This window comes from Oryzias latipes, chromosome 10 (genome assembly GCF_002234675.1).
Source record: "Oryzias latipes chromosome 10, ASM223467v1".
NCBI classification, from domain to species: Eukaryota; Metazoa; Chordata; class Actinopteri; order Beloniformes; family Adrianichthyidae; genus Oryzias; species Oryzias latipes.
This window is the reverse complement of record NC_019868.2, coordinates 13929153-13951698: the sequence shown is the minus strand read 5'-3', so window position 1 is coordinate 13951698 and position 22546 is coordinate 13929153. Positions and strand designations below refer to the sequence as shown.

Here is a 22546-nt window from a genome sequence, read left to right as displayed (position 1 = left end):
TTGTAGCGTTGTTCTTTATCACGAGAAAGTAAAACATTTTTCCCGAATGAAAATATACTTAAAATATCCTTTCTGTTCTGCTGTTTTGAAATTTAAAACAATAATAATGAAAAACTGGTCACAGAGATTGAAAATTAATAGTACATTTACATGGATTGAAATGCTATTCCAATGACGCCTGAACGCATCAGCTGTGCAGGTGGTTCGAAGGCGTGGCTACATCCGAGAGAACATGGACTTTAGTGCGCATGCGTGAGCTACAAAACTGCATTTCAGAATGATTACTGGTGGTCAGCGGAGATACAGATTATGCAGCTCCACACAACTGTTGTTTTAATCCCCCGGGAGAGGAGATTTAGCAAGAAAAAAGACTGGCTTTAAAGCCAGCAGCCATATTGCATTGGAAAACGACGGACAGACTATGTTTTTGTGAGAAAAGTCGTCTTCCCAAAGAAACTAACAGACTTCAAGTTGGGTTCTTTTTTTCCAGACTTTTTTTCTGGCGGTGGGTTTGGGTTTCACAGCTAGCTTGCCAGTTGGCTAAGGAATCTAGAGATTTAGTAAAGTTCTTTGAGTATTTTTTATTTTGTTCTCTTTTTGACGAAAAGTGTCAAATTTAGCACCTTTAGAATGAAGGACCGATTGGAGCAGCTTAAGGCGGTAAGTCATGTTCAGACAGATGAAAGCATTTTTGTTGTTGTCTATTATAGGAAGCCCTGAAAATGTGAACTTTAAGAAAAAGGTAACCTTATATCGGAAAAATGTCAAATGTGTCGCAAAGTATTGCTACAAACTTGAGCGATTGGATAAGCGTCAAATAAGGACATTTGTAATTGGATGTGTAGATGGATCAAGAAGTACTGAAGAAAAATACGTTAACTTTACATCATTATGATATGAGATGTGTAACGCAAGTTGCCTTTAAAGTCTGAATGTCTGTTGAAAAACCACAACGGGCTGTATTTTACTGGGCGTTTTGGGCTTTTAATTTACAATGCTTATTTGCTTATTGCAATGGAAATCCTGGTTTCGCTGTTGTTTTTAATCTAGAATACAGGAGAGTAAGCAAAAACAGCCCCCCCCCCCTATTCCCTTACAATTTATAAAACAAAATTATCATTATCTATCACTCTGATCAAAGTAGGAAGTTGCAAAGTAAGCACACAATCTCCTGTTTTCATAATAGGACTTTAAACAAGGTTTTTGTTGTTGTCGCTATTGTTTTTGTGGGGCATTATGGGTAGTTGAGGATAATTAAATGCTTTTATTTAAACCTAACACTTAAAAAAGCATGTCTGACTCTCCAAATACTTTGTTCATGTGTGACTCAAGCATGGCTGATCACTTATATCCTCTTTTTTTGTGTTGCTATAGCTACCTGAGCTAGCTTTAATGTTTGCAGTGTTCAAACTTGCTGAGCTGCAACCTGCAACCCCCCCCCCCCCCTTGTCCACCTATAAACACCCACCTCCCCCATCATTTACCTCAGATGGCATATGGTCTATGGAGGAAGTGTGGACAGGAACTACAGTAGGCTTTTTCATTTGATGGGAAGTCATCAGCAGGTTTTTTTCGCTGCTGTGAAACTGTTGCCGTTTGTCTGTGAAGCTCACTTGCTTCAGTGTTCTCATCCATACTCACCTTTCACCTTTTTTTATTTTATTTTTCTCCTCTAGTTTCCTCTCTAATGTTTAACTTGCTGGCGGGGTTCTAATCTGTATATGTGTCTTGAGTGTTGACTCAAGCAGCCACAAGCATGACCACGTCACCTGACGCTTCCTACTGAAATTCAGCATTATAGCTTTAGGAGTCATACGTGAGCAGAGAGCTAATCAGAGTAAGGTTTTTTTTTTTTTTAAATAAAAACATGAACGACAGAAATTGGGATTAAAAATGTAGGGAAGTAATGCATTGTTGCAGTTTCTCCTAAAAGTTCGTGTTTCATTTCTTAGTCTTTCTTTCAGGATACGTACTTTCAGCTGGAACCACATCTGTTTCAGTTGTGTGCACACTAGTTATACGCTCTGCACTGCTAGACGGCTGCTTCAGCCCTTAGGTCACAGTGAACGGTGGAGCCGAAAGAGCACTGACCTTTCTTCTTCTATGACATCTGTAGCTTTTAATTCCCTAGTGACATCAGTTTTTCAATAACACAAATCCCTACTGAATAAATTCTTTTCTCGTGTAGCATTAAATCTGAAGTAGAAGGTTATACTGCTGTCTTACTTGATAATTCCTTTTTCTTGTATATATCCACAAAAAAATACTAATGAAAATGTCTTAAAGTAACATCGTTTAGTCATCAGTTTATTGCAGTACTTTAAAGATGCACTCTGATGAAAATTGTGTTTTTAATGTGTTTTTGTGGCATTTTTCTCATGATTGAGGACGTATATACAGAAACTTGAGCTAAAATTCGCATTTCTGAGCATATCCTTATTCAACTTGTTTTAAATTAGGAGCAGATGCAAAAATACAATTGGAAAAGACTTGTAGATGTGGCATAGGACCTACAATGGCAAGCTCCCTTCTTCACTCCATTCCAATGCGTCCTCTTCAAGACGACTAGATCCATGTACGTCTAAGCTAGCATGTGGCTCAAAACTGTACGGCTGGATTGCTCCAACATTCCTCGCCCCTTTTTGTTTCCCCACTGATGTTAGCTTGGGGTTGTAAGGGGCTGTACAAATTTTAAGTTACAAGGGACATTGGTAAATTTACTAAACACCAACCCAGTATCCTTAATTGACCAAGTTTTTCAGAAAGCGGATTTTTTTCAAAGGAATAATGAATATAAAAAAGACCACAAGAAAAAAAGGCTAACACTCAGCCGGTTCATTCTTGATGAGGCATTTGAACGGGGTTCTATTGATTTGCTAGATGGTTACTTTTGTGAAGGAGTGAAAGTTTACGAATGACCATTGTCATCATAGTGTGTTTTATTCAGACAATAGATGATGTGTTTGTTTCTATTTTCAGTTCTGCTTCTCTGCTGTATTCTACTAGCAGAATGTTTTAGGCCTTTTGTGAACCTCTTAGCCTGACGCACAACCACCAGCTGGTTCCTCAAAGATCTCTGCCTCTTGCTCCTTCATGCATGTGTCAAACCAAAATTTGACTGCTTAAAGGCAGCACTGAATGGTGTCAAACAACAAATATCGTTAAACAGATTTAAGGTCCCACTCTAAACACGTTTTGATCTATTTTAAAAGTTTTCCCATTAGTCTTTTAATTATGACGACATTGTGTGCTTACTTTACGTTTGTCCTCCATTAGAAAAATCCCCAAATAAAAACATGTTTAAATGCACAATTTCTAGTGGAGTGGGTCTTTAAAGTTCAGGCTTAAGTTATTTGTCCTATGAAGAACTGTCAAATGTCTGTGTGGACAGTTAGAGGTTTTTTGGAAGGAGAAATCCATTTTCTTGTGTAGAAGGTCAATGGAAATCATTTTTATGTCTTTACAAGACCCTTGGAAGCAGTGTCAGGCCAGAAATGGCAAAACTGTTACCTAAGAATGTCTATAAATCTTCCTCTATCCAGTCCAATCTTTGACCTATTTCCTTTTCTCTGAAATGAAGGGTTTCAAAGAAAAAAAGGCGGGGTAGTGTATTTTATTTCAACATATAGTAACAGCATGAGCGGTAAACTTAATGATTCCTTTTGAGTTGAGCTTTCAGGATACTAAAGGTTCTCTTTCATACACCTGAGGACGTTCTATTTTGGTTTTGTAAATAACGTTGGACCCTATTTTAAGATTAAATCCTACAAAATGTAATTTATATAACTGGTATTGTGGTTTTTTGCAGTAAGAGTACATTTTTGAAAAGTATTATCTGACTTCATTATAACTTCATTATAACTTCAAGATGTATGATACATTTCACTCTCTTTCTCTTTTCCACTCAATTATTGAAGGCATGTACCTCACAGTGTCAAACTTTAAAAATGGAAAGGTCTGTACATGTAATGATGTGTGATAATATTTTTTTTATCACATGTAACACATCTCGATGGGTAAATGTGTAGCCACTATTATCATCCTGGCAGTAGGAGGAGTTTACATCTGTTTGTTTTGCTTGTCTGTGGGCGAAGGTGCTGTTATAAAAGCCTGTGAAGATGTTGATCGCTACATTTGAAAGAATGGGCTTTGGGCTTTTCGTTAAAGTTCCTAAATCCTGGACAAAGTAGTCACATTTGGTCTTTTTTTTAAATCAAAGTTTCAGAGCTCCGACCAATTTTTCAGGACAAGAGCCATCCGCCTCCATTTGATTCAACAAGGTCAAACGGCTTCTAAACTGATAACGCTAAAACTCTTCAACGTAGGTCGAAGCAATCTAGATGGCAAAGAGCAAAACAATCCTGAATGTAAATATTTGGTTTGGATGCGAACTTTCCCTTTGAGAAGCAGGAAGGGCGGCCGCTTTGACAGGAACTTTTGTTGTATAAGATCACCGACTGATCTAAAAACTCCTTTAGCAGCATAGCTTTGTTAATGCGAACGAATTATGCAACTTGTCATTGGGTACTTTGTTTGCAGACTTGTGGTATTTTACATAACATGAACCAGCAAACATCTGCCGGACATGTAAAGTGAGTGCGTTTCAGTCTGTATGCCTGCAGTCGTCCAGTTTGTGTGAGATTTTGATGATTACAAAGAATTTAGCGTGAGATTAGTGGTTATATGTTCACATGAAGTTCAGTTTACTGCTGTGTTTATGCTGCCAGCATTTTAGCTTATGGAGACTTAAATCAAATGCCAGCAGGACATTTTTATATAGGAAGGGAAGGGATTGAAGTGTTTTTATGTGGGGAGGGCGGCACAGTTTCCCAATGTTCAGCCCATCACACACACTCTTCTGAGCTATGAGGAACAAAGGTTCAAGGATTTGCCTGCGTTTCACAGCAACAGTTGTTTCCAAGTGGACTGATACGGAGTGCTGTGAATCTGAAAACAAGTTTTTATGATGACCTGAACTGTTTGTGTTCCAAGCTGTTCTTGTGTACGTAAATTTCATGTGTGTGTGAGGGCAGTGGCGGCATGCTTAGCGTATTACTACACACATCTCTTTCCTCTGTTTCTGCAGAATGAGGCGCAGTGGAAGGAAGTGAGCGCTTGTCCTTATCTCACTACTGCAGAAATTCCACGTGAGGTGGCATAATGTGCGAAGTTGTGTTCACAAACGGGCATGTTTCAGTTTGTGTTCTGTTTTTCTTTAAAAATTCCCCTTGGATGCAAAGCCAGATGCTTAAACTCATTCCTATGTTTGCAAATCAAATGCGGAAAAGGGAGAAAGACGAATGCAAAAGAGTTTCAATGGGTGAAGCTCAGGAAGTTTATTCCATATTCAAAAGGTTTTTCATTCTAAACCTTTATTAATCTATTTTAAGAAACCAGTGCTTCGTTTTCTAGGACATAGTTTCTGCTGAGTGGTAGTTGATCAGAGGTTTACCTCTGTGTTGTGGATGAGGGTATTTGCATGGAGTAAGCCCACACCCACTTCCCATCATCCATCTGTTTTGAACTCTCACTAGCTTACACCCTCTCACAACCCAAACCTAACATGACGGGTTTGGCTAAAATAGTGAGCAGTATTGGAGCCATCCAGTCGCACAGTTTTGAGTCAGACTCCAGCTCAGAGGAGGAAAACAAAGACGTACAGTCAGGACCATAAATATTTGGACATAGGCACAGTCTTTCTAATTTAGTTTCTGTACATGACCACAGTGAATTTTAAATAAAACAATTCAGATGCCATTGAAGTGCAGACTTTCAGCTTTTATTCTATGGGTTGAACAAAAAGATTGCATAAAAATGTGAAAAACTAAACATCTTTTAAGTGACTTCCATGCTATTGCAGCGGCAGGTGTGGGCAATTCCCTTGTTATGCCATTATGAGTGAAGCAGATAAAAGGCCTGGAGTTGATTAGAGGACTCGTGCTTGCATTTTGAAGATTTTGCTGTGAACAGACAACATGCGGTCAAAGGAGCCATCATTAGGCTCAGAAAACAGAAAGAAAACATGTGAGAAATGGCTACAGTATTAGGAGTGGCAAAATCAACAGTGTGGTACATCCTGAGAAAGAAAGAAAGCACTGGTGAACTCAGCAACGCAAAAAGACCTGGACGTCCACGGAAGACAACAGTGGTGGAAGATGGCAGAATCATTTCCATGGTGAAGAGGAACCCCTTTCACAGCAGCCAACCAAGTGAACAACACTCTCCAGGAGGTAGCCATATCAATATCCAAGTCTACCATAAAACGAAGACTGCATGAAAGTAGATACAGAGGGTACACTGCAAGATGCAAGCCACTCATAATCCTCAAGAATAGGAAGAATAGATTGGACTTTGCTAAAAAGCATCTAAATGCAGAGCATTCTGAAGGAGAAAACCCAGCATCTGCTGATGTCCATGAGTTCAAGACTTCAGGCTGTCATTGCCAACAAAGGGTTTTCAACCAAATATTAGCAATGACCATTTTGTTTTTAGTTATTTCATTTGTCCAATCTTTTTGTTCAACCCATAGAATAAAAGCTGAAAGTCTGCACTTCAATGGCATCTGAGTTGTTTTATTTAAAATTCACTGTGGTAATGTACAGTAACAAAATTAGAAAGAACGTGTCTCTGTCCAAATATTTATGATCCTGACTGTCCTGATCCATTTGTCTGCAAGTGGATGCATCAGAATAAAATGGAGCAGGAAGCTCGTGGCCTTCAGATTGTACTTTGTGTCTTAACTTTCCTAATACATGTCCTCCATCAGAAATATGCCACAAGTACACGTCAAATGTCACACAATGTTTGCAGAAGTTACTTTAAAAAAAAAAACTGTATTGTGTCGTTTGTGACATTCTTTTTATCAACTCAGAAATAAATAAATTGCTTTACTCCATCCAATTATGCTAAAATGGTCAAAATTTGGCTATTTGATGGGTGTTTCATTTTTTATAGTTTAATGTTTAAAAACGTAAAAATGTAATTGTCAATTTGAGAGTCAAATGGTAGCTATGAGACAAAAGCTGCTTTGGTGTTTTTGTTAGTCATCTGCATATACTGCTTGTTCACTTCAACACAGAGCCTAGAGTGGGTTGATGCAAGAGAAGGGAAGTCGTGCAGGTGTGACGCCTGCATTTTTCCATGCTTCGACTTTGACCACTGCGCACACACACACACACACACACACACACACACACACACCCACACACACACACACACACACACACACACACACACACACACACACACACACACACACACACACACACACACCTGTCACACCTGGAGTTCAGAGTGCGTCAGTCATTACAAACTCAGCTGGTGACGTCAGCTCCTGCTCCAACCCCAGAAACTAATCAGATAAAGTTAGACTAAATTCCAATAGTATGGAATCATGAACATTACTGTCACGTTTTTGGTACAGAAGTGACAATCTTAACATAGATTGATGTGTTTACACTCTAACTTTAGTGGGGGTGTTGTCTCTGTCCCATTTTTGAAAGTTTGCTGAAAACCGGCGGAGTTCCTGGAAGCTGCCTCTGTTCCTCCTTTGTAAATATTTCCAGTCCCTCTCAATGTGCATAAAACGTCACTCTTTCTTATAAATTTATTCAGTTCTAGCAGATGGGAGACAAACTGGTATTTCTGGTTTTCGTATTGTGCCAACTTGGCTGGAAGAAAGATTCCATGTGAGATGATATGGTTTGACCTATTTCTATACAGAGGAGTGTTATACAGGAGCAGACTGAGGAAATTCAGGATAAGTTCAATCCTAGTGTGACCAAGTCTGATCAGCCAACTATGGCTTAATCTCTAGCATGTTCACCAGGCCAGGATAAAAAGCCCATGTTGAAAGTTGAAGTTAATACGCTCACCTAGAGATGGACGATATGTCGGCCGATATTTGCACAATATCTTCTGTTTTCAGAAATGCTTTATTTTTTAAATGTATACTTGTTCCTAATAGATTCGGAAGCTTGTGTTTACAGTCATAGTCAGTAATTGACTGTTTTTAGATAAACTTTATATTTGATAGGGATACATCCTAATACATCCCTGGCAATGGGGAAGTCATGGTTTACAGTTATGTTCAATATTCAATAAATGATCTGAATGCTGTCAGATATATTTATATGGAGATTTCAAAGTGATACTTGTTCCTATGAGATCATTTGCTGTATGTTAAAAAGGTCAAGTACAGCATGATTTTTCAGTAAAAGAAAAGTTCTGCATTTCTAGTAAAGAAAAAAAAAACAAATCTAAACTTTGTTACTAGACACTTAGGTATCGATATTGGCAAATATCGACTATCTGCCACAGTTGTAGGGGAAATATCTGTTATATATCTGTTATCGCATCCTTACGCTCATCTGCACTAGCTGCCCTCAAACCTCATTTAGTTGGACCAGAGCTTTACAGATAAAAGTTGTCATAACATATAAATACCCAGAAGTGTCATTGATGACCTTATGAAGTCTATCAATCAAGTCTGTTGTCAAAACATCAACTTTCTAGACTGTTGGTTGGAAAAGAAAAAGTAATGGAGGTTGTGAAGCTTCTGAGGTTGTGAATTGAAAAGGAAAGTCTATGTCCAAAGTTTGTTTGCTTGATACTGAAAGTCACATTAGTTTTCCATTGACAGGAGTCATAGATTGTACCACTGTAGATCAATAATAAAGGCTAGACTCAGATGGATTATTTATTCCTATTCGATGAGGTGAATTATGTGGGAAAACAGTCTGAGAAATCTGTTGCTTGCTGTTCAAATGGGGGGGTGGGGGGGGACAAAATAATGATTGTTAAATGTTAACACGCTTTTAGTTTTCCTATCCAAATATTGCCAGGTTTGACAATAAAGTTAAAAAAGGAAAATGCTTCTATGACCAAGAATCAAAAAATACCTTTGCAAAAGATCCTCTTCCTCCTCCAGTGTTATTGAAAGAAGAAGCGGTAGAACGGTTCTTCCCTGGATGTTGGTCTGCTCTGAACCAGGCTACTTTCTAGAATTAATTTCCATGGTCATTACACTCTCTGAAGTGGATCTGGTTATATTCAGTCTTGGTTATATCCGGCTCTGGGGCTAAATTAAGTTGGTTCGTAAACTGAGCACAAAATAAACATGATGGTAATGATTCTGATTTTAACTGATCTCATTTTTGTGCAGTGAAGGTCCTCATAAGTCCTAGCTTAACCACTTCTCTTGGTTTGAACCAAGAGAATGCTTTTTATCTTCTGGTCAATGTACTGCTTAAACATCTAAAAAAATAAAAACTATCCTTTGGTTTTATAAATATTTAATTTGTTTAAACTTGAAAGATAAGTTGAAATAAGTTGAGCTAACAATATAAATTGGCCATTCTTCAAGAAAATTTTGTTTGGTTTTTGTAAAACCTTAACCCATTAAAGAAATTAAAGGCTTCGCAATCATAATTGACAAAAACCCAAATCCTTCAATCAAATTTGATTGGAATTAAAAAGAAACTCCAGTTTGTTATAAAGTAGTTTTCCTTTACCACCTTTGCAAAACCTGAGATCAGTTAAAGATGAGACATTGTGACGAAAAGCTAGAAAATTGAGAATTATTTAAATTTGACAAACTCTCGCTGTAAATAGTTGGCACTAATATTTGAAAAATTATACTTTTCTATTAGTCACAGTAATGGTACGAGTATGATCAATATGTATAAACTTATTTTGGTTGACTAGACCTTTTGTTTCCTGGATGTACCTTTGGCTTGTAGATGAGATGATAAAGGAAGTATTAACATTCTGTTTCCATACTTTGTAATGACTGAGCCACATAGATCCTCGGCCTTGTTGTTCATTTTGGTAACTAAATAAAACCGATTCTGTTTGACTCATTCCCACACAAATAATATCGGCAACAAATTCTTGACGACACTTGACATTTGGAATCCTCTAAAACGTACATTTTAAATGAAGAGTCCGTAAATAAACTCTGGCTAACAAAGAGAAAAAACATGCAAATCTTCCAGAGCAAGGCCCCTGTAGGATCCAGAACTTGGAGTTCCCTTTCATCTTTGTGTAGGCAAATGAGAATACAAAATGGAGGCAGTGAGTGACCAAATATATTCAAATGTACAACAAGAAGAATGCAAGGAGTATTTTTATATATTGACACGTGTTTTAACCCCTCGACACCTGAATTTATTTCCAGCTGTTAAAAAAAGCAAAAAAGTTTTTGTATACATGTTGATGCTAAATTAAGGTAAGTTTGGAGCTCAAGTGGTTTGATGCATATTTGTATCAATAGGTGTCAAGGAGTATAACTGTAAATTAAAACATGAACTTTTAATCTTATTTTTTTTTCTTTGTTTTTATCTGGAAGAGTACAACAACACATGCGCTAGGCAGGCACAAAAAAATACGATACCAAGCTGTGCAACACTCATGTCGCAAAAGTCGCCGAAAATTGCAATGAATTGTTACCTTAAATGTGCCAAAACAATCTTATGGCAGCTTGAAGTATTTAGCGAATCAAATAAATCCTTTTATGCATTTGACCAATCGGATGGATCCCTTTTATGTTAGATGCTCGCCTCGTATGTAGACGAGGGTCATATGAAGTATCATGTAAGTTATGTTGACTCTTATTTAAATTAAACTGTTGCAGTGAAATTAAAATGATGTATTTAGTTGTTTTGCTTTTTGTTCATGTATCTAAACATATCGTTATCGCGATATTGATCATTAATATCGCAAATCGCGAGTTTTCTTCATAATCTAGCAGCCCTAATATGGGTTGAAGTCTGTAGTCTCAGATTTCTTATTAAAAATACAGTTTTCAACTGTTATTGAATATTATCTTGTTACACATCTCAAATCTAAAAGGATGAGAGATTGAAAAAGAAAGTGGAGGGGTGCATGTTGTATTTTTCCCAAATTTAAGTGTTTTGGTAAACGACTAATGTATCTGGACACATATCAGGTCATTACTAGCTCTTAAGTTAATTATGATGGCAAATAAACAGTTTAAAAAATAAAACTAAATGAAACAAGGACACTACACTAAAATGGTGTGATGATCTGAAAACATCCCATGATTCATAGCTTGAAGAAGTCTTTTAGTTGTAGTCATTTGAAGGAGTCCCCATCTTTGTGATCCTTAGTCCAACCACACCATTGAGGGCTAAGGTTTTTAGCTGTATTGTGAGACTTTTTTTCTGTGTAAAATGTTCTGCAGATTTTCCTCCAGGCTTAGGATCACTGTGATGTCCCGTGGCCCAGTTTTGACCTAGCTTTAGTTGTTGGACAGATGGCCTCACATTTGACTCTAGTTTATAGGCGACTCGGTTTTGCTCTGTCCTCATGGCTGCGAGGAAACCTAAATATCACCACTCCACAAATTCCTCCACTCGGTTTCTTTTAACATAGTTTAAATGTTTTCCAAAGATGCTTTGATTGATACAAACATACTTTCTGATCATGTGCCATGGATCAGCATGACCTTCTGCGACCTTTTGCTACCAAACCTTTTTATTCTGCTCAGCATCATGAGTGCTCAGTTTATACAGATATGGAAAAATGTCTATTTGTTAGATCATATTATAAAATGTTATCCCAACTTTTATATTGCTTTAATTTTCTAAAAATGCCACCTAATTTCTGCCTTTTGACATAAACATAAACTTCTCTAGCTTAGGACACAGGGGTCTGCCCATTCCATTATGGTGAATGCAAACTGCCCTTTCAAAACCTTATAGAACTAATGACATTTCCTTTCTCGTGTATCCATTAAAACTGGTTCAAGTCTCATTGTCCCTGATATTTTATTCTATTTTTTTACCTTAAGCCATTGTGAAAATAAAAAAAAAACTATTTGTTTATTTTTATTTTTTTAGATGTGTCACATTTGTTCGTCATATAAAGTTGTATAATCATTTTTTGAAGATGTAGTTAAAAACATTTACAATTTCTTTTTTGGCCATTGATTGGCATATATTCTAACCAGTCCACCAGTTTAGCATTTCTGATCCACTTAAGTATTTTTTTTCATGTTCTGACAGTAGTAGATTTAAAAAATCCACTTAAATAAGTTTGAAAATTCCTTGTCAACAACCCTAGAAACACAAAGCCACACAACATAATGGATGCACACAAAGAATACTTGTATAAAATGTAAGACTGGAAAATCTGTCAATATGTAGCACATAATGAAAACATTTGAGGATTACATGATCTGTAAACTAAATACTGCAGGCTGACATGGAGTTTTATAAATTGACCCTTTCTGGCAGCTAAATAAGCCACTCGTTAGATTATAGTGTGGAAAAAGTCCCAACTTCAGTGGAAAGAAAATAGTTTGGCACAAATTTCTGACTCATTTGTAGAGCATTGTAGAAAACAAGACGAATGCTCAATTATCTGCAATAGTCTGTCTTTTTAACACACATTTGATGTATTTAATAATTGCTGCTGTTACACCTTTTTTTCTTTTTTATTAATCTTTTTTGTTAGACTTGTGATCAAGATGACGAGGAGGTGGAGATCGCTGTGGACAATGCAGCCTTTATGGATGAATTCTTCTCTCAGGTCAGTGCGTTAACCTTCACAGAGCTTGGATGTCTTAGTATTGTCACCTGTGATGTATTTCATGGTTCTCTGTTTGTTTCAGATTGAGGACATCAGGGGTAGTATTGATAAAATTGATGAGAACGTGGCTGAAGTCAAAAAGCTGTTCTCCGTCATCCTATCTGCACCCACATCAGATCAGAGTAAGACCTCTGCCTTTTTTGCCTTTTTTTGGTCCAAATTCTGTTTTAAATGGTGAAAAACTGAAGAGAATTTGACTTTTTTAGGACTCTTCTCTAAAGTGTTGAATATATGGATTAATTTTGCAGGCTGTGAATATATACTTTAAGAGGGAAGAGTTTTAGATTAGCTTTGATAAACTGAATTGACTATCCATCGTTTTCATGTCTACGGCAACAATCTTGAAGACTATCAGATAGAAAATGTTGATCTGGTGCTCTTTTTTTCTTCTTCTCTTTTTCTTTTCTCTTTTTACCAATTAATCAAGTTAAGAGAAATTCTTATAGCTCCACTCCTCTCGCTGAACTTGCAGGCCTCTGTCCTCTATAGTGCAGGATTGATGTTGCACAAAAGTAACGGTTTTTGCGTGGGTCTATGGAAATGACCGACCAAATTACAACACTTTTGTAACTTGAATTTCCCATTTGAATTTCCTAAATTTGTGTATTGTGCATGTTTTGTAAAAACACGTTTGCAATACAGATCTCACACTTTAAAAAGTTCTTGTTCTTTCAAGTTGGTTAAAAGTATTGTCCTTGTGGTTCCTACCAACAGAAACCCAAGATGATTTGGAAGCTATCACCAATGACATCAAGAAGATGGCCAACAATGCAAGAAACAAACTTAAGAGTGAGTGTCTTCTACTTAACATCTGGAGAAAAATTCCCATTTTTGTCATTTTATGATAAAATAGTGTTCTCTTCAATCTAGCAGATTTCTTAAAGGCTGTATTTGGCTGCATTCTTTTCCAGCCATCGAGAGGAACCTGGAGTCAGAACAGCAGCAAGAGAGGGTGTCGGCTGACATGCGGATACGCAAATCACAGGTACGTTTGGAATTAAGTCAATGTTTTGTTTTTTTATTATGAACAGAAATGCTTTGACTGCATTATTTCATTCTTTAGTGTGAAACTTTGGGTCTGGTGTTATTTTCAGAAACACAGAACAAATCAAACACGAGAAATGAGGGGCAACACTTGACAGCTCAGTTCATTACAGTTCTTCCAATTTAAGGATTCCCTTTAAATAACTGGAAATATCCAAAACTTTAATTGCTTTCTTTATGAAACTGATGTTCTGATGGCTGTTTAATTCTTTTGGTTATACTAATCACAATATGTTAGGGAGATTATTATTTACATGAGCGCTTTTCCCATTTTGTTCCGAAACAAACAAACACTGTCAAAATGTCGTTCACAGAGTTTTTCACAACTTATTGTGAGTAGTGTATTTTAAAAATGTTTACAGGTATTTTGTTAAATTCAAAAATGTTTTTTTCTTGTTCTCTCATGTCTTCCAGCATGCAGTGCTGTCCAGGAAGTTTGTGGAAGTAATGACAAAGTATAACGAAGCTCAGGTGGACTTCAGGGAGCGGAGTAAAGGACGCATTCAGAGACAGTTGGAAATCAGTGAGTTGCACGTACTTGCACAGACAGGAAACGCACGCCACTCTCTAACATGCTTTTCTGTGTCTTCCAGCTGGTAAAGCAACAACAGATGAAGAACTGGAGGAGATGTTGGAGAGCGGGAATGCCGCTGTGTTCACTGCAGGGGTAAGAGAGCACCTTTTATTTCACCTCACGTTAACAGCACGCAGGCTTTTCTCACTACGTCGATGATTGTTCAAGCTGATCTGACGCCCCGTGATTTTAAAATCTCCCGAACATTTGGGACTTTTCTTGATTTATTTAAGGTTAGTCGCTTTCCTTTCTCAGCAGGAAAATTGTGAGATTTAACAAAGCAAGGTAATATTGAGGCTTTCCCTTTTCAGTCAATAAAAGGACTGAAAGAAGGGAGGGATGTGTGATACAGTAGAGGGTTTGGGATTATAATGGTGCAAAAGGACGCTGATTAAATTCATATTTTTAAACGGACACTTTACAAAGAAAACATGTATAATGAAATTGGAACTAAATGCAGTCCAATTCATTCCTGTTTCAACTTGTTCTGCTCAATTATTGTTGAATCTCGTTTAAAAAAAAAAGGAACTGAGCTTTTCAAACAAACAAACTGCATTAAGGCTTCATCCTGATTTAAAACGTCAGGGTGCAGTGATGTTAGAAAAATAGCTTCCTTTGAACAAGGGGACACACCTAGCAAATGAGCTCATGGGATATGGCCCACCTGCAATTGGACAGGGGGGTTAAGAGGACAGGAAAAGGAAAGCCAGCAGACTCGGTTTACATGTCCATATTCTGGCTTTGGAAAGGCTGTGGCCTGTGTGAAATAGGACTTGTCCAAAAGGACTGAAGAATTTAGCACAACATTGTGTGTTTATCTGCTATTTTCTTTAATAAAAAGCAGACTTAAAAAATACAGCTCAAAATGTTATTTAACTAATATATTTTATGTTGTTTATCTTAAAATGGTTTCCTTTTACAAACTAAATCCTCAAAATGCTGAGATGTTGATTTCCTGCATCCTCATCAATCTCTCATACGCTCTCTTTCTTTGTGGCGTTTGGTATTTTCCATTGTGGTCGAGGGAAACCTGCCATGATCACAAACTTAATCCAAATTTAGTTGAGCCTGTCTTTTCTACCAAAAGGTAGAAGGTGGTCTGCCTCCCGTTGGATTTTTAGGAAATTCTATGAAACACTAAGAAGCCCACAGTCTCAATGCAATGTCTATCAAACGCTGTGGCTCTTTTCTTCAGTTTCACATGTGGGGGCAAGAATTTTGAGTTCCAGTCTGCTTTGAATTGCTGGATAATAAACAAGCCGAAACAAGAAAAAATTCTCCTGCATGTTTTCCTGCTGCAGCTGATAAGCTGAAGGCTTTTTGGAGAAATTCCGAAAACTGACTGATAATGATCCACACAAGGTCAATGTTCTAGTAACACATTTATCGTTTGCAGCCTTTTAACTTATTTTAGTAATATCTTATGGGTAAAATGAGGCTCATGAAGTTTATTTTTTCTGTGTGAGTTAAAAAACAAACTGGTGAAAAATGGCTTCACGCTTACTTGCAGTAGATGAACACCAATGTGTTTCCGTCCACTGGAACCGGGGAAATTTGTGGCATTTTGAGCCACAAACATCAACTTTTTGTGTGATTTGACTTCAGTGAAGCTTTTTAACCCGAATGTTTCAGCTGTTGGGACAGATGATGGTGAGCTTTACTTGGTCATAGCACCACAACAAGCCAGTTATTAGTGTATGCTTCCTTTTGTTTTTAATCTACGTTAATAAATATCTGTCTATGACTTGTCATATGTCATCAAAACGGATTTGATGAATGTTGGTCCAAACACAGACCCCTGTTGAACGCCATTAATATATTGTACTTTTTCAAACGGATGTGAATTAAATCAGCCTGATGTGGTGTCTTTCATTTGATTCATTGCCTACGAAGTGCTTGATAAATATTAGATACATATTAGCTGACAGTTTTGATTTGCACATTAAGTTTTTGTTTATCTTGATGTTGATTGGTGCAAATAATTGACTCTCTTTTGCAGATTGTAGACTCTGGGATTTCAAAACAAGCTCTGAGTGAAATTGAATCAAGACATAAAGACATTGTTCGTCTGGAAAGTAGTATCAAGGAGCTGCATGATATGTTTGTAGACATCGCCATGCTAGTGGAGAGCCAGGTAAACTTTTGTACAATTTTTTTTAACCCTTAGTTCATCCATACTCATTCTTTGAACCACTCCTAAATTCCCCCTCTGGTCTTTTTGATGGCCGTCGTGACTCTTTTTGTCTTTTCCAGCTCCTTGCTTTTCTTGCATCCTCTTCCGGCTTTGCCACCTTTCATCTCATCACCCAGCATTACTGGAATATGAGCGTATTATAATAAATGTCAAGCTTTATTTATTTATTTTAGTTTCCATCAAGATTATTAGCTGTCATAAACTCAAAAGGCTCAACACTCTGCCCTTGTATGCACAAAATCTTAAATATGACCACCTCTTTCTTGCTGCTTTAAATCACGCAATCTGAGGAAAAAGCATGAGTGAGGTAAGGGCTTTTATCTTCCACACTTTGTCTTTGCACTGTGCTTTTTTACAGGAATCTTTATTTTTTTCCCCCCTTCTTTGCAGTTCAATTAGATTTTGTTTTTCAAAATAACGAATGAAACATTTCATTTTAGATTGTATTTAGAGATATTAATGAATGAAGTTACTTCCACTTGTTGGCTGGTTAAACTTAACTGTTGCTGCTCTAAGCGGCTGCCTGTCCTGGTCTCCTTATATACTGTATCATGTTGAAATATAGTTTATTAAATCAAAGCAATGACTTGTTGTTTGCCTAGTTTTGATGCTTTGATAAGTGTTTTTAATATGCTATTGAACCTTTTTGTTTTTCAGGGCGACGTTATAGACAACATAGAGAAGAATGTTTCCCAGTCAGTCGACCACATAGTAGAGGCAAGAGAACAAACCAAAAAAGCTGTAAGGTACCAAACCAAAGCACGCAAGGTAATGTCATTTGGCCTGCTTTTGCAACAAATTGCTGCTACCTCTTCCTCTCTTTTTTTACGTTTTCAACCCTGCACTTCACTCTGTTTGGCACATTCAAAGCTTGCAGTCTTCCTGTAGATCACACCTCACACAAAAGTCACGCTGTGTGACTTTATTCTCTTTCTTTTACTTCTTTCCTTTTTACTCTATTTTTGCTGCCGCTGATGTTGACCCTGTAAGGGGGGGATGATTGACAGGATTGAGAGCAACATGGACCAGTCAGTGGGCTTTGTAGAGCGGGCGGTTGCAGACACTAAAAAAGCTGCCAAGTTTCAGCAAGAAGCTCGCCGTGTGAGTGACGGTTGTCAACGACAGCAGTCTGGTTTCCCAAAAGCAACATCTGAAGGCTCTGAGGGGAAAAGGCAGCGTTTTCTTAACATGAATCATATTGTAGTAAGAATGTATTTTATTTGTCAAAAACTCCCTGTTCCCTCTGCATGCCGCTGTTTAAAAACCCAAAAAACAAGATGGCTGGTAGGTTTGTGACTGTTTTTCTCTGTCATCTTCTTCCTGTTATTGGCTCACCACCTTCTGAGATCCAGCACTGTAACGCCTCTCTTCTGTTCTTGTGAGTTGCTAAAGGGAACATGGATAGTTTCATTGGCATGTCCGTTGTTGCCCATTGACTGTAATCACCTTTTAAAAACGGCACAAAAAGCTCCTGTCAGTTTAGTCTGTCATAAAACAAACCGTGACCTTTACCATTTCATTGGCCTTGTGGTAGAGTGTCCGCTCTAAGACTGGAAGAGTTCAAATCGACAGCTGAATTGTACCAAAAGCTAAAAATGGTTCCCAGTGCCTCCCTGCTTGACACTCAGCAGTATAGGGTTGGATTGGGGGGTTAAACCACCAAATGGATTCTGATCACGGCTGTTTCTGAGAACAAATTTCAAACACCTAGGTGGATGACAGCTATAGACGTATTTGTCCTAAATATTGCATCTAAAAGGAGTATGGAATTCATTTGATCAAAGTGCTTTTGGGAAACCAGATGTTGGACAACATGAAGACATCATATACCCTTCATCTGCACCTTGACTGACCCGTTGATGGTCCCCCGCCCTGAAACCTGCCGTGTTTGACACCTTTTGCCTTTCCCAACAGAAGCCTGAACCCCCTCAAACACTTTTTTAAGTCTCGTCTGTCTCTTGCTTTAACCTTTTAACCTTAATGTTGCCTTTCAGCAGGGTCCCTTACTGAACATGCCATTTATTTGGTAACAGTCAATGTTGTTTGGACGGGAAACCTAAATCTTGATCCATGTCTTCCATAAACTTCATGTACGCTGACGTTGATGCTATAAACATGCACTTTTAAGAAATGGCATTCATGCTCATAAATGTTTAGGATGTGTAATTGATGTGTGCTTGGTTATTCCTTATAGAAAACGGTCATAATAGTGGTGATTGTGGTCATCTTACTGGCAGTAATAACCCTCAGTATCGGGTTGGGAGTGGGATTAAATCGTTGAGTTTGAGAAGAGTTAAAGGTGAGTAACCTCGGACCTGCTGTAGAAAAACAGTGGGTGTGGGTGTAAGGCATGCTGAAGAGTTCCCCGTAGGCTGCATGACTGAGTGCTTTGAATATCCAGGGAGCTTACTTAAGGTGTGTTTCTGTGTGCACGCAAGTTCTTGGGCGTGGAGTTTCACTTCTTTGCATGATCTGCCTCTGGTTACTGCTGACCACACAAAGAGGGGTGTTGGTGGAGACTTGAGATTTTGGGTTGGTGTGTTTTTGGCTCATTGTTTTTTTCACAGCAGTTAAACGTTAAACATCCTTTCCCTCTTGTCTCTCTTTCTGTAGAAGATGTACATCATAGGTGCATGCTGTGCTGTGCTTGTTGTCGTCGTCCTCATCATCATCCTCACCCAGACAATAAAGTAGGACTGCCACCATCGCATCCATTCATCATCCACTCCACTCTACTGTGCATCAGCTGGCCGGCTGTGGGAAAAAAAATACATTTCATGAGTGCATCAAAAGATTGAACAATTCACGCTTTAAACAGAACTGTGTAGCATTGAAACACTGGAAAAGAGAAGTGCAGTCACAGATTCCCTCATTTTTGGACTCTTATTTTTGTTTTGAGGATGTTATGCTGCAAATGAGGAATTAACACTTGAAGCTGACATCAGGTACGTTACCTGCTGTACCTCTGGAGTCAGAAAAAAGGGGGAAGCAGAAAAATTCATCACTCCAGTGGCGCTGAACATTTCATTGTTTTAAGATGTGACTCCAATTGTTCCCCTCTTTGTGTTTGTTGTGCATTTGTGACACCATGTTGAAGTACACAACCTCCTGATCATTTACTCCTTGCCTTCATGAGCCTTGACACACTTTATGCCTGAAAAGCTACCAAATGTTCACTTTACAAGGAGTTAGTTGATTAGTTTGTCCAGGGGAGTTCCAGCACTTTCACACTTCAGAATTTCAAAGTAAGCTCCATTATATGTAATTGTCTTGTAAATAATAGATTTATTTTTGTGCTATTTTTCTTTTTTATGTCACCGTTCACTTAACTAAATTAAACTTGCTAGTACTTTCTTATGATTCCTCAATTTAGAGAGGTGCTCTTGTTGTCAAATTTAACCGTGTGAATGAGGGATTATGGGAAATATCTGATAAAACTGCAGCAAAAGGACAGCTAACTAAAGATAACTTGAAGTTTCATTTTGACTAACTAAAATGACATTTAGTAAAACTGTTTTTATTGCCAAAAATGTTTGCAGAAATGTTTATAGCAGTGGTTATCTTCTTTCCCATAAGTATTGAAATACTTTTAAAACAATGTTTTTTGTGTGATTATTAAATAGCAAATGAAATAAAACGTATAATGGCAAAAATAAATGCTGGAAGTTCTCTTCTCCTGAATAAGGATAAATTTTTCAAGTCTACTGTGTTTCATGAACACTTCAGGGTATGCACGTTTTTTTAAAAACTTTGTCTATATCTTAGCTTCTCAAAAAACAAAAGGTAAGTGTAACTAAAAGTGGAAATCAAAAAATGTTTTCTTCTAAGCATGCAAATATAAACGTATGAGACTGTTTCTTTTGTTAAGAGCTGAACAGCATTTTATTGCAGGGGTGTTATGTTTAATGACAGATATGGACTTCATAAACTATTTTTTTTTTCTAATGGCAGCCTAGAAGACTTTACAAAATAGAAGCGTACCTGCAGCATAACTTTTTAACGGTACAATCTGCTCCATAAAACGTGTTTACACAAGCAACAATCGCCCAGAATCCAATGCGGTTTTATGTTTTTACCTGTCTTAACTTGTACCAGTGTTGGACAGCTCAACAAAACCCGAACAAAAAACAATTTTAACATCTTCAAATTAATTTCTGTGTTTTTATTGTGCTTAAAAGTATTGTTCTCAATAAAATGTTTAAATAAATCCATTTAAAAAGTAATAGAAATGAGCCCAGTTTTGATAAGTCAGTGATGTCATGAGGTTAATATTTCACTTTTAAGTGCATGTAAGGAATAGAAATTGTTGGTCTTTGTTAATGGAATAACTTTGACTTCTATTTTATTGATTGGAGTCACTTAAATTTTGTACCTGATGGTTATTTTTTTAATATAATAAAAGATCTACTGGAGGCATCCATAAAAAGGTGCCTGTTAATTAAAAACCAGTCGGTGCAACTTTTATTTCTGCTTTTACCAGCCTCTCCAGGTGTTTTTTGAAATGGTGGCGATGTTTGCTCACCCCACACGCTTTTCCTTCTCCATGATCTTCTGCAAACGTTAACACATTTTTACCTCGTCTTACCAGCCAATGAGAATGTGGGTCCAGAAACATTTTAAAAATAAGTGTCGTTAACTGAGGATGTTTTGTGGTCGTGTTGGCTTTCCTAAAAGAAATAAAAATGTCCCCTTGACCTGCTGACGGCCCATTTTTGTTTGTGTGAATTGAAACTTCTTGCTGACGGTGTAGCTGAGGACTTGTTTTAAGTGTGTTATATGACTTAGTAGCTGCTGTCAGCAGACGGTTTGCTCTGGAATTTAACCACTGTGTTGCAAAGTCCTTGTTTTTAAAGGCTACTGGAAAAGAGGAGGTAAGCTTTGTTACCTTTTCCTTCTCCTAAATCCACACAATAAACCTCTCTGACCTTACGTTCCTCTATTCCCAAACATTTCCTCCAACCTTTGACTACAAACCCAAGTGACGACTGTATTGACACAGTAAAATTCAATTGTCTGACTATTTGTTTCCATTTACCCTTCAGAAAAAAATGATGATTACATTGTGCTGTGCCATCATTGGAATTGTCGGGTTCTCCTATATGTACAGCTTCTTTTCGTAAGCTGCACAACACAGGTGAAACCACAACCTTAAACGTAATATGTGTTTGATTACTTCAAAGTTTCAAACTTATTTTATCTTTATTTTTTCTTTTTAATCCCAGTGATCCAGGTGTCTCCAAGGGGAAACCCTACCTAAGATGAACCCTTTCTCCTCCATTTTATGTGATTTTTTTTTTTCTTCTTCTCAAAATTTATCGATAAATAACAAAATTTTACCGATGATTACAAAAAAAACTTTTTCACGCTTTCCCTTCCATACCAACCTGAAATTATTTTCCAGCTGTATAGTGTTTGAAAATGTGCTATTATGTATGTTTAGATTATTCTTAGGCTGTTATTAAATAGCCAGATTTACACATGGCATGATATTGGGAGGCACTGCGACCTGTAACCTGCCTTTGCACCTAAAGCAGCTGGAATAGGCTCCAGCAACCCGGGAACCCTCCACAGGATTCAATGGAACAAAAAAAAAAAAAAAAAAGGATGGATGGATGATGTGTTCAGATCACTTGGGTCAGTTTAGCGCCTCTCTGGGGTGCGTTTTAGAAAAATATTCATTTATAGATGAAGTCTTCAAGGATTTAAAGAAACGTGTTATTATTGTGCCATGCAGGTTTTTATTTATTAGCTTAAAAATATTCAGTTTGGTGACGTTTTCTGCTTCTATTGTTAATCAACAAAAAAATGCAATGTTTGTTTGTATTGTGTGTTCGATCTGTCTGTGATGGCCTCTCTGTAACAGCTGCTTCCACTTGCTCATCAGCTGTATGTTCAAGCATGTTATGTAATAAAAGCTTCCTGTGAGTTCAACCTAATGCGTGCGTGCGTGCGTGCGTGCGTGCTCCGCCCCTTGTGTTGGGTAGTTCCCGCAGCTGTTCGCTGTTTTCCTTTGGGTTGGACGGTGTTGCGTTTGGGTGTACTCTCGCAGCTTTGATGACATTAAGCCTAGAATAAGATGCTTCTGCTGTGGAACGAGGAGCCCCCTGACCTCATTTTCATGC

General features: G+C 37.6%; 1 protein-coding gene across 8 annotated transcripts; it reads left to right on the top strand.

The window, feature by feature from the left end:
• Window positions 1-255: 255 nt before the first annotated feature.
• On the top strand, window positions 256-22360 carry LOC101164408 (syntaxin-3). Of its 8 annotated transcripts, none has more exons than XM_011480086.3 (12): window positions 258-660; window positions 12478-12552; window positions 12635-12734; window positions 13327-13401; window positions 13524-13597; window positions 14071-14179; window positions 14250-14323; window positions 16230-16364; window positions 17082-17192; window positions 18619-18723; window positions 19038-21558; window positions 21647-22355. In XM_011480086.3, the coding sequence occupies exons 1-10, from the start codon at window positions 631-633 to the stop codon at window positions 18703-18705; spliced, it is 870 nt and encodes a 289-aa protein (XP_011478388.1). In that variant the 5' UTR covers window positions 258-630; the 3' UTR covers window positions 18706-18723; window positions 19038-21558; window positions 21647-22355. The 8 variants fall into 8 exon arrangements, with proteins under 8 accessions (XP_011478389.1, XP_023814872.1, XP_020562189.1 ...); XM_020706529.2 differs by having other exon boundaries at window positions 18619-18956; XM_011480087.3 differs by lacking the exons at window positions 17082-17192; window positions 18619-18723 and adding an exon at window positions 17415-17525 and having other exon boundaries at window positions 256-660; window positions 21467-21558; window positions 21647-22360.
• The last annotated feature ends 186 nt before the right edge of the window (window positions 22361-22546 follow it).